Source organism: Centropristis striata, chromosome 7 (genome assembly GCF_030273125.1).
Source record: "Centropristis striata isolate RG_2023a ecotype Rhode Island chromosome 7, C.striata_1.0, whole genome shotgun sequence".
Taxonomy (NCBI): domain Eukaryota; kingdom Metazoa; phylum Chordata; class Actinopteri; order Perciformes; family Serranidae; genus Centropristis; species Centropristis striata.
In genome coordinates, this window is record NC_081523.1 from 35,900,286 (window position 1) to 35,913,561 (window position 13,276).

The 13,276-nt window shown below is 40.0% G+C and overlaps 1 protein-coding gene across 6 annotated transcripts; it reads left to right on the forward strand.

The window, feature by feature from the left end:
- Positions 1-164: 164 nt before the first annotated feature.
- Positions 165-12,397, forward strand: LOC131974667 (noelin-like). Of its 6 annotated transcripts, none has more exons than XR_009394673.1 (7): positions 165-351; positions 2,888-3,037; positions 3,371-3,526; positions 6,875-7,094; positions 7,310-7,416; positions 9,392-10,181; positions 10,290-12,397. XR_009394673.1 is itself a non-coding variant. In XM_059337074.1 (6 exons), exons 1-6 carry the CDS (start codon positions 286-288, stop codon positions 10,052-10,054), a joined length of 1,362 nt encoding a protein of 453 aa, XP_059193057.1. In that variant the 5' UTR covers positions 165-285; the 3' UTR covers positions 10,055-12,397. The 6 variants fall into 6 exon arrangements, 1 of the variants encoding a protein (XP_059193057.1); XR_009394675.1 differs by having other exon boundaries at positions 10,344-12,397; XR_009394677.1 differs by having other exon boundaries at positions 10,727-12,397.
- The last annotated feature ends 879 nt before the right edge of the window (positions 12,398-13,276 follow it).

The following is a 13,276-nucleotide window of genomic DNA, read 5'->3' on the forward strand; positions in this document are numbered from 1 at the left end:
AGGAGGGAGGGAGGAGGAAGAGCAGAGAAACCAGAGAGAGGAGGGAGGAAGGAGGAAGAGCAGAGAAACCCGAGAGAGGAGGGAGGAAGGAGGAAGAGCAGAGAAACCCGAGAGAGGAGGGAGGGAGGAGGAAGAGCAGTGAGAGGAGAGAGGAGCAGAGAGACAGCTACACATCAGATAAACAGATAACCTGATTAACAGAAAGAGAACGCGGTGAACAGAAGGAGAACCTGGAGGAGAACGGACAGATCAGCGGTAGATAAAGAGGTTCACCAGCAGCGTCTGATGGAGTCTGAAGAGAATCTGGTCAACGTGTTCGTGCTGCTGCTGTTCGGATCGCTCTTCACTGTGGTGAATAATGTTTCTATTTATATTCTGCTGTCTTCTGTTGAAGAGCTTCTGTTCTATTCCATGATATTCATCATATTCATCATCATATTCAGTCATATTTTCAATCAGAACACAACATTCTGTAGAAAAGCTTGTTCATTGATGTTCGTTTATAATGTTTGATTTATAAAATAATGAAAATAATTATTGTGAGACAAACTTCTGATCAGATCGATCAGTATATAAATGTCAGAGAAGAGCCTTGGACCGCAATAATATAAATTTGATGAAAACAGTTAATATAATGTTTGATGTGTCTCGTTACACACACTCCAGTCAGTGTAAAATCCCAGCATGCACTTCTCCATCACATACCATCCCTCCGTGTGACAAACAGATTATTGATGACTGGATCAGATTTCAGCCTGTTGATCAGTTTAATGAGATCAATTAGCACATTGGACTCTCTGACCCTCTGAGGCACACAGTGCTGGATTACATGTTCTAATTCCATTGAATTCAAAACTGTTAATAACTGTTTTAATAATCCGGATTATCGAACGGATTACAGCAGATTAGGATGAAAAATGAGAAGTTTAGAAACAGTTAGGCATTATAGACGGCTGTAAATTCTGAAACTACATGAGAGTGAAATGGAAATTTAAACTTATGTCTCAAGATTAATGGGTCTCTTATTATTACGCCACAATTTGATATGTTGTCTTTCTACCATTGCAGAATTTTAAGTTAGGTCAGTACATTTTGTAAATGGTAATGGTAATGGACCTGCACTTATATAGCGCTTTTCTAGTTGCTTTGTGACCACTCAAAGCGCTTTACACTGCAGACTGCGCTCATTCACCCTTTCACACACACATTCATACTGGTGGCAGTGGTTACCCTAAACTGTGCCACCTGCCACCATTGGGAATTCATTCTCACACCGATGAACGCAGCATCGGGAGAAATTTGGGGTTCAGTATCTTGCTCAAGGATACTTCGACATGTAGGCTGCGACGGTCAGGGATCGAAACCACCAACCCTTCGGTTAGGGTACAGGCTACAGGCTACGACACCCTCTGACCTTTGACCCTCACAGTGGACAATAGGACCTCAGCACTGTGAAATGTGAGAACACAGGAAAGTGTCAGTAGTCTGGAACATGGGAAAATACACAAATGTCTAAAACATGAAGAGAGAAAGGAAAGGAGGACCTCAGTGTATCATGGGAAGTCCATAGCACCATGACCGGGGGCCGGTCCAAGGAGGCCCTGGCCAGCCATAACTAGAGGGTTTATCAAACTCTTAGAGAGGGTGAGACTGGGAGATGATTCCACAGAGGAGCTTGATAACCTGAGGCTCTGGTTCTACTCTCGAAGACTTGAGGACCCACAGTAACCAGGCGTTGCTCTAGGAAGATAACAGGTTACAGAGTTGTGATCCTGATCAAAGTTAACCCAGAGGTTTGGGACAGTGGTCCTGGAGACCAGGGTCATGCCATCAAGGCTAAATAAATGTTTAGATCATGTAACTTTAACAGTTGGACATGTTATCCATTCTACCAGCTGTGATGGTTGTTACTGATGGTGTTTGACCATCGGACATTAACAATTGTTCTTCAGAAACACTGCTCCTCTAACAACATGCTCAGCCAAAGATATACGAGAAATACATGAAAAATGTACATTTCTTGTGTTATGTTGAAAACACTATATTCCCTCAAGTACCAGCCCATTAGTTTAGATGAAGCAGGTTAGTAAACAGGATTTGGACGTTTCTGCTCTTCACAAGACAAAGAACATATAAATAAACATAAATAATGTTTTCATTCAAATGCATCAGGAAAGGTTTGATGAAATACTGGTGTTGTCATTAAAAGTGATATAAAAGTGAAACAAACATCATAATTGTGCAGCTATAATAATATTTTAGAAATATATTTTTTGTGTCATTTCACAGCATCATAACCAGAATCCTAACACATATTAATCATGGTTTGATTTTCACACATCTTTAACACATTTGGTGATTTTAACACATTTTTAACACATTTGGTTACTTTATCATTCAGACCTCATCTGCCTGTCTGTCTGCCTGTCTGTCTGTCTTTCTGTCTGCCTACCTGTCTGTCTGCCTACCTGCCTGCCTGTCTGTCTGTCTGTCTGTCTGTCTGTCTGTCTGAATGTATATGTACATGTTGTAGTTCTCTATAAACTATAGTATCTACAGGAAGCTTAAGTTCTCTTATAGAAATAAACGTGATAAAGCTGTTTGAAGTGTCAGAAAGTCTCTTTAAGGTCAATTTTGACATTTTCGCCTCATTTTCAATGAACAAACAGTGAATAAACAAGTTCCTGTCTGTTTGTTTACAGCTAGACAGAAGAGAATAAAGGCTGATAGACCTGGGCTGCTGTGTTACATTAATATATCTTTCATATGTTTATATTGGGTAAATAAACACTTGAGGTTAGTTAGAGCAGCTGAGACACAGACGGCTGACATAAGATCAGCTGTGTGATGTGCATTGAAGCAGCAACAACAACTTCCTGTTGTACAGGTGGGTCCTTCTGCCCCTGAGGAGGGCTGGCAGGTCTACAGCTCAGCTCAGGACACTGAAGGCCGATGTGTTTGTACGGTGGTCGCTCCCCAGCAGACGGTCTGCTCCAGAGACGCCCGGACCAAACAGCTGCGCCAGCTGCTGGAGAAGGTACTGATACTCTTATTAATACTAATAATACTGCTACTACTGCTACTACTATTACTATTGCTACTATTAATACTACTGCTACTGTTGCTGGAGAAGGTACTAATACTGCTATTATACTACTATTACTACTAATACTACTAGTACCACTACTACTACTACTTTTACTACTACTAAAAATTGTAATACTAACAATATCACCACTGGTTACTGTATCATCGGTAATAATAATACTAACAAAAGACTGCTGATCCTTTGATTATTGTAATATCAGTAACCTGACAGTGACGTTAATTATGAAGTACAGCAGCTTGATGATGTGTTTGTGTTGTCCAGGTTCAAAATATGAGTCAGTCCATCGAGGTTCTTGACCAGCGGACTCAGAGAGACCTGCAGTTTGTGGAGAAAATGGAAGTGGAGGTGAAAGGTCTGGAAAATAAATTCAAACTGGTGGAAGACGGACACGAGAGCAACATCGCCCGACAGTACAAGGTACCACCCACATCCCAAAATTACATTACATGTCATTTAGCTGACGCTTCTGTCCAAAGCGACTTACTTTAAGTGCCTTCAACCTGATGGTACTAGCCTTAGATAACAGGAATCAAGTAAGTACATAACTTTAAGAGCCAACTGCAACAGCTCCAGCAATGATATATGCTAAACAAGAGAAGAATAGAAGAGTAGAGTTTTTTTTTTTTAATATATAGTAGGTGACCATGACTTAACCAAGGTATTGTTGGGAGAGGTAGGTCTTCAGACTTGCAGGGTGGTAGTCGCCAACTGTTTGGCTGATGCAGAGCGGAGAGGATGGGCAGGATTGTAGTGTAGCGTCTTGAAACAAATCCGTGCAGCCACCGGTAACCAATGGAGGGAGCGGAGGAGGGGTGCTGTGTGTGAATATTTGGTAAGCCGAGCAGCTACATTCTGGATGAGTTGCAGAGGTCGGATGGCTTTGGCAGGCAGACCTGCCATGAGGGAGTTGCAGTAGTCCAGGAGTGAGATGACCAGTGCCTTGACCAGGACCTGAGCTGCCTTCTGGGTGAGAAATGGGAAAAACATTCTCCTGATGTTATGCAGCAAGAATCTGCAGGATCTGGTGGTAGCGGTAAAGTGAGGTGAGGGACAGTTGGTTGTCGAGAGTCACACCAAGGTTTTTCACGGTCTCGGTGGAGACAACCACTGTGTTCTGGACAGTGATGCGGAGGTCAGTGGTGGGAGAGCCCTTCCCTCGTCGAAAAGAACAAGTGGTGGGCCATCTTCTGGGAAGTTTGAATGAAGGACGTCACGCTCCTCCAGAAATTCTTCCAGAGGACGAGGTGGGCGGTAGAGAACAACAATGGTTATTGGTGAGGGAGAAGTTATGGTTACAGCATGGAATTCAAAGAACCATGGGGAAAACTGTGGCTGTGAAAGGAGGGAGAACTTCCAATCGCTGTTGACATCTTACTTCAAACTATAAACTATATATCTCACCCTCCCAGCCTTCATAACATTATGTCACGAACTAACCAATCAACAACTCAGAAAAGCTTTCTATACCTATGAAGTGTTGTTTTTAAATGTGAGACATTAAAAGCTGTTTCAGACTGACTCTCTTCTCATTCTCATACCTTGTGTCAGTAGTAGGGTTAGGGTTATACAACAGAAAGTGACCATTGACCAACAAATACCTGGTTTAAAGTCAATGGTGCAGTATATGTATATGTTAACACACGACAAAATAGGATCATTACTTTGCACATACAGTTGTGTTCAATATAATAGCAGTCCAATGTAACCAACCAGATTAATCCAGGTTTTTAGTAGATTTTTATTGCTACATGGCAAACAAGGTACCAGTAGGTGCAGTATATTCTCAGAAAACCAACAAGACCCAGCATTCATGATATGCAGCTCTTAAGGCTATGCAATTGGGCAATTAGTTGAAAGGGGTGTGTTAAAAAATATAGCAGTGTGGCATTCAATCAGTGAGGTCATCAATTTTATGAAAAAAAAAAACAGGTGTGAATCAGGTGGCCTCTATTTAAGGATGAAGCCAGCACTTGTTGAACATGCATTTCTCTTTGAAAGCCTGAGGAAAATGGGTCGTTCAAGACATTGTTCAGAAGAACAGCGTACTTTAATTAAAAAGTTGATTGGAGAGGGGAAAACGTATAAAGAGGTGCAAACAATTATAGGCTGTTCAGCTAAAATGATCTCCAATGCTTTAAAATGGAGAGCAAAACCAAAGACACATGGCAGAAAACCGGAAGACAACCATCAAAATGGATGGAAGAATAACCAGAATGGCAAAGGCTCAGCCAATGATCAGCTCCAGGATGATCAAAGACAGTCTGGAGTTACCTGGAAGTGCTGTGACAGTTAGAAGACGTCTGTGTGAAGCTAATCTATTTACAAGAATCCCCCGCAAAGTCCCTCTGTTAAAAAAAAGGCATGTGCAGAAGAGGTTACAATTTGACAAAGAACACATCAACTGGCCTAACGAGAAATGGAAGTACATTTTGTGGAGAGTAAAATTGTTCTTTTTGGGTCCAAGGGCCGCAGACAGTTTGTGAGACGACCCCCAAACTCTGAATTCAAGCCACAGTACACAGTGAAGACAGTGAAGCATCATGATATGGGCATGTTTCTCTTCTATGGTGTTGGGCCTATTTATCTCATACCAGGTATCATGGATCAGTTTGCATTTGTCAAAATACTTGAATACTTGAGGTCATGTTGCCTTATGCTGAAGAGGACATGCCCTTGAAATGGGTGTTTCAACAAGACAATGACCCAAACACACTAGTAAGCCAGCAAAATCTTGGTTCCAAACCAACAACATTGATGTTATGGAGTGGCCAGCCCAATCCCCGGACCTTAATCCGATTGAGAACTTGTGGGGTGACATCAAAAATGCTGTTTCTGAAGCAAAACCAAGAAATGTAAATGAATTGTGAAATGTTGTTAGAGAATCTTGGAGTGGAATAACAGCTGAAAGGTGCCACAAGCTGGTTGACTCCATGCCACACAGATGTGAAGCAGTTATAAAAAACTGTGGTCATACAACTAAATATTAGTTGATTAGTAGTGATTCACAGGATTGCTAAATCGTAGAAACAAAAAAGTTTGTACAAAATAGTTTTGTGTTTGTGAAGTCAACAGCAGACACTGCTATATTTTTTAACACATTCCTTTCAACTAATTGCCCAATTACAAAGCCTTAAGAGCTGCATATCATGAATGCTGGGTCTTGTTGGTTTTCTGAGAATCTACTGCACCTACTGGTACCTTGTTTGCCATGTAGCAATAAAAAATATACTAAAAACCTGGATTAATCTGGTGCCAACCATGTGCTATGAATCATTTTCAAACATAGGTATCTAAACTAATATTTTAAAATAAATACACATGCTTTTCACTTGCACTATATATTCATTTTGTGTAGTAACTAGAGTCACTGATGACCTACACTTCTTACTGTATGTAAAGGCATTGATGCAGAGGCAGAAGGAGGACTGGAGCTGCTGCTCTGCTAACACAGTGCAGATATATTCTCACAGATCATTGTCCACAATTAGCTCCATAATTTATAATAATAAGAAACAGATCCTCTTTTTTGTGGAGTTTGCATGATCTCTCCGTGTCAGCGTGGGTTCTCTCTGGTCCCCCGGCTTCCACCCACAGTCCAAAAACATGCAGCTTAGGTTTAATTGGTCACTCCTAATTACCCGTAGGAGTGAATGAGAGTGTGATTGTCCGTCTCTATGTGTCAGCACTGTGTTATCAACTATCTTGATAAAGTTTATTATCCAAACAACAATATGTTACTGATCTCCGCTGTCTCTTGTCTATCAGTCTATCAAAGCAAAGATGGAAGAGTTACGTCCTCTGATCCCGGTCCTGGAGGCCTACAAGGCGGATGCTCTGCTGGTTCGACAGTTTAAGGAAGAGGCAGCAAATGTGACAGAGCTGTTGGGATCACTGCAGGAACAACTAGGAGGTCTGGACTACCAGGAGCTTCACGGCCGAGTGATGAACCTGGAAGACCGGCTGAGGGCCTGCATGCAGAGGTTAGGTAAGTACAACAGAGAAACAAACTAAATGCTGGTCATGTCATCATTACATTGCCACTACATTGTGCAATCAACATTTACTTCATAAAAATACATTAAAAAAACTATTTCCACTATTAAAAAAATCCCAGCTGCAGTTTGTGCAGATGTTCTTGTAATTCGTCCACCACTGACCTTTATTTGTTTCTTTTATTTTGACCGCCATGTTTTTTTCAAGCCTGTGGGAAGTTGACGGGTATCTCTGAGCCAATCACAATCAAGACGTCTGGATCGAGGTTTGGATCATGGATGACCGACCCGCTTGCCCCGGTTGGAGACAACAGAGTGAGTGTCATCAACAACAAAAACAACAACAACAACTGTAACAAAACCTGTTACGACAATAATACCAGAAACATGAGGAATAACAATAGCAACAACAGCAATGTAACAACAACAATATTAATGACACTAATAACAGTAACAACAACAATAGCAATGATTCTAATAACAGTAACAACAATAACAACAATAGCAATGACAGAAATAACAGTAACAAAAATAATAACAATGGCACTAATAACTGTAAGAACAGTAACCAAAATAGCAATGACCTAAATAACAGTAACAGCAACAACTAGAAAATTTCCTCTGGGGAAATTCTGAAAGGGCCATGGGGGCTACTGCCGGTGTGTGTACACTATGATGAGATTTGTCAGAGATTTCAAACAATTAATACTAGTAATGTTATGATACTATATTATATACAAGGAGCACACCTACAACAAGCATTCCTTTTCAAGTATTTATTTATACAGCAACCTATGCCCTTTAACCTCAAAATGTGTGTGTGTGTGTGTGTGTGTGTGTGTGTGTGTGTGAGAAACATGCGTATCTGGAGGAGGGTGCGTGCTTACGTGCGCATTTGTGTGTGTGTGTGTGTGTGTGTGTGTGTGTGTGTAATTAAAATCACATAAAGTTACCTGTGTGTGTGTGAGTGTGTGTGTGTGTGTGTGTATGTGTGTGTGTGTGTGTTTGAAGCATGTGTATCTGGAGGAGTGTGTGAGCTTACGCGCAAGTGTGTGTGCGTGTATCTGTAACTGTTATCATATCAAAGGATCAAAGGCAATCAGAGCAGAGCAATCAACAGAATTAACTTCTACCAACTGCCAATGTTCCGGGCTAGTGACAGCAGCCAGAGGTGGACAGACTGGAATTTCTGACCTCAAACAGAAAGCATTTTTTGCCAAAACCATAATACCTATCTTGGATCCGACTTCACTTTGAGCATCCTGAGTTCTTCCTGAACGTCTACATATGTTGTTTTTTTAAGCAAAATGAAAAAATAGCTTTGTTAGAGCGATCTAAAAAAACTGTTACATCTCCCTTTTTCAGAAATCTTCCTGCATTTTTAATATGGGAGCCAATGAGGCTTATGGTGCGTGTTGGTGGCGCATCTGTGCATCCTACGCCCAAACTATAACTCTGACAGCTTTACCATTGTGAGTGATAAGACAAATGTTCCCTATGTTTCTATGTATAAATTATTTCTGTAGAGTGGAATTTGCGGCCTGGAGCGCAGTTTTCAAATTGTACATAATTTGTATAGTGGGACGAAATTGTGTCCGGAAGAGGAAGAAGAAAAAATCCACAGCATAACAATAGTGCTTGGGGCTATGCTGTATGGGACCAGTGCTCTGTGCAATTTCCTTGTGGCCCTAATGACACTAATAACAGTAACAACAGTAACAACAACAACAACAATCACACTAACAGCAGTAACAGCAGTAACAACAGTAACAACTGTAATGACAGTCACAAAAACACGAAAAACAGTAACAACATAAATAACAGTAACAACAGCAACAAAAGTAACAACAACAATAACAGTGGCACTAATAATAATAGTAACAACAGTAACAATAATAACAACAGAAACATTAGCAGTAGAAACAACAACAGCAACAACAATACAAAAGATGACAACAGTTACAAGATTATTGACCGACATGTGCTCCCAGAGGTCACCGTGTTGGATGGACATGAACTTCTTGTGTTAGCCTTGTGTTGAAGTTATTCTCAGTGAAATGTATAGACAGTAAGGCAGTTTTGCATTGGTACACGGAAAAAGGGTGCTGTAATAATTATGTAATTATTACATACATTGTGTGATGACTTGTGAAGAGAACGGGTTTCAGTTACTATGGTGATCAAACTGCAGGATTAAAAAAAACATGATATAGTTTATAAAACACAGTTTGTGTCATCACATTGACACAGGAAAACATCTTTCAACATTTATTTTTTTTCCCCCTCACAGGTGTGGTACATGGATGGTTACCATAACAACCGCTTTGTTAGGGAGTACCAGTCGATGTTTGACTTCATGACGACAGATAACTTCACCTCTCACCGCCTGCCTCACCCCTGGTCCGGCACTGGTCAGGTGGTTTATAATGGGTCCATTTACTTCAACAAGTTCCAGAGTCACACCATCATCAAGTTTGACTTCAGCACGTCGATTATCAGCCGCTCCCGACAGCTGGACTTTGCCGGTTACAACAACATGTACCATTACTCCTGGGGGGGGCACTCGGACATCGACCTTATGGTGGACGAGGGGGGGCTCTGGGCCGTCTACGCCACCAATCAGAATGCTGGAAACATTGTCCTCAGCCAGTTAAACCCAAACACTCTGCAGATTATTCGCAGCTGGACCACCAACCACCCCAAACGCAGCGCCGGCGAGGCATTCATGATCTGTGGAACCCTGTACGTTACTAACGGCTACTCGGGTGGAACAAAAGTGTACTACGCCTACTCCACCAACTCCTCCACCTATGAGTACATCGACATCCCACTGACCAATAAATACAGCCACCTGTCCATGCTCGACTACAACCCCCGAGACAGAGCACTGTACGCCTGGAACAACGGCCACCAGGTCCTTTATAATGTCACACTCTATCACATTATACAGTAACAAAAAGAATAATACAGGTTATTTATAATGTTACACTCTATCACATTATATAGTAACATAAAGAATAATACAGGTCCTTCATAATGTTACACTTTATCACATTATACAGTAACAAAGAATAATACAGGTCCTTTATAATGTTACACTATCACATTATACAGTAACATAAAGAATAATACAGGCCCTTTATAATGTTACACTATCACATTATACAGTAACATAAAGAATAATACAGGTCCTTTATAATGTTACACTATCACATTATACAGTAACATAAAGAATAATACAGGTCCTTTATAATGTTACACTGTATCACATAATACAGTAACACAAAGAATAATACAGGTCCTTTATAATGTTACACTCTATCACATTATACAGTAACATAAAGAATAATACAGGTCCTTTATAATGGTACACTGTAACAAATTATACAGTAACAAAGAATAATACAGGTCCTTCATAATGTTGCACTGTATCACATTATACAGTAACAAAGAATAATACAGGTCCTTTATAATTTACACTGTATCACATTATACAGTAACATAAAGAATAATACAGGTCCTTTATACTGTTACACTGTAACAAATTATACAGTAACAAAGAATAATACAGGTCCTTTACAATGTTACACTCGATCACATTATACAATAACAAAGAATAATACAGGTCCTTTACACATAAATACAAGCTTTATAAATGTGACTCCAGGCTGAGAGTTTCATGAGCAGAGAGGCACAAAGACCAGAAGCAGGAAACAGTTTTCTCAGTGTGACTGACTGACACGTCACCAGTTAACATTCCAGGAATGTTAACTCATCCACTCCAGCACTAATTGCTGCTAAAGCAACAATGTCTTGTTTTTATATTTCTATTTGTACACCTGTTCAGTGAACAACATGCAGCATCCTGACTCTAACCTGGGACATGGACCGGAACAGCCTGGCTTCCATTTTTTGTGCTAAGCTAGGCTAACAGAGTTCCTGGCGTCCGGTCTTTGTGCTAAGCTAGGCTAACAGATTTCCTGGCTTCCAGTCTCTGTGCTAAGCTAGGCTAACAGTTTTCCTGGCTTCCAGTCTTTTTGCTAAGCTATGCTAATAGATTTCCTGGGTTCCAGTCTTTGTGCTAGGCTAGGCTAACGGTTTTCCTGGCTTCCAGTCTTTGTGCTAAGCTAGGCTAAACATATCTTGGACCTGTAATGGAGCATTTCCAAAATTGTTGGACTGTTAACTTAGATTCTTTAGTTCTTTAATGAAAAAAATTTACACAAATGCACTTGAAATGTAAACAACACAATGAAACAAATGTTTGTCACAATAAGAAACACTGAATTATATAAATTATTTGATGGGTGACACTGAAGAATGCAACACGTTTTTTATAGTAAGGTTTTTTTTGTGGATGATATTTTGGTTCATGAAACCAGACCCACTGTTATAATAATAATAATAGTAATAATGTCTTACTGTTGTGTATTATAGATTGATGCACTGACTACAGTCTCTTTTACAATGATTCCGTCAGTTTTTAAATCTGTTGTCATAGGTGAAGTAGGGCTAAACCGCCATCTCTTCATGTGAACTCACATCACTCAAAGTGTTCAGAGAGATCCGCTCTCTCTGTCTCACACCTGGACCCTCTGTCTCACGTCCGGTCCCTCTGTCTCACACCTGGTCCCTCTGTCTCATGCCAAGAATTCTCTGAAACTGTCCACCTTTAGCTCAGGAGCCCCCATCACAACTGGTATGTCCACCAGCAGGTCGGCGTTTACCGGCAGGTCGGCGTTTACCGGCAGGTCGGTGTGTCCACCAGCATGTTGGTGTGTCCACCAGCAGGTCTGTGTGTCCACCAGCAGGTCGGCGTTTACCGGCAGGTCTGTGTGTCCACTCAAAAGACGTTCAGGTGGGTGAGGACATGGTATTTTCTGGTTGTTGCTTTGTCGTTGTCATTGCTTTTGACAAACCTCATTTATATCACTCATCTGTCCTCATGAAAAGTGTGTAGGACTAAGATCAGTAAAAAAAGAAAGATCAGTAAGAAAAGATCACGATAAAAACAGGAACTCATTGAGAGTATTGTAGTTCATTTTAACAATTAAATGTATTCTTTGATTGTTCTTCTTTGTGTTTTGTATTTTAATATATTCATACTGTACATTGATGTATTTAGGCCTTTTCCAACACCGAGTACACCGAGTTCTGACTCGTGTACTCGTTGTTGGGACTTGGTCTGGATGCCTGAGGAGACGTGATGACATCACCATCTCAACTTGTCATGGCGAAACGTGTCCACTCACTGTAATGTATATTTACAATAAAATTAAATATGATATGAAACACACCCCTGTCTGTTTTCTGTTTATCTAAATATTTTGTGTCCAAACATCAACAATATGAATTTTAAAATAATATTTTTCATTTGGATTTTTAACCTGATATTTTTGTGGATATATTTTTTTCAATAATTATTTTTAATATTATTATTATTACCATTATTATTATTTTATTTATTTATTTTCACTGATTTGGATTTTAATCTGAATTTAAAATATTTTTTTCTTCATTGAATTGGATAAAGAAAAAATAATTTTCCTTATTTGTTTCTTGTGGTGGACCCAGGATCATTACCAGGCCACTTTTCCCTTTCCTATTGGATTATTTATTACATTCTATATTGTATTTTATTTAATTGTATTTTTTATTTTATATATATATATATATATATATTCTCATTCATTATATTATATAATGCATTGTATTTTATTTTTTATTTTTTTCATTGTGCTCTCTGCTGGTTAAAGTTATTTTGCAATTCCTCATTTCTACAATGTCATTTAGCTTTAATCCAGAGTGACGTACATTTGAGAATTAATACAACACAAGAAACAACAGTACGAGCTGTGGGTTCAGTCTGAGTGTTGATTATTATTATCTGTGGAGAGATTCTGTCCTCAGTGTTTTTTGGCCATATTGATCGTGGAGAGGTCCAGAGTGAAAAGGGCAGTCATGCAGAAAAAGGCTCCAAGCTGGATTTGAACCCAGACCACCTGTTCATGAGAAATGCACTCTACCAGGTGTGCCATCAGACCACAAAGACACAGGTGAGGCTCTCTGCTTTCTCTTTGTATCTGCGTTCAGACTGCCAGCCAAAATCCGATTTTTAGCCCATCCAGATTGGAACTGGATGGCTCTTTTGAAGTCTGAACAGTCACAAATCATA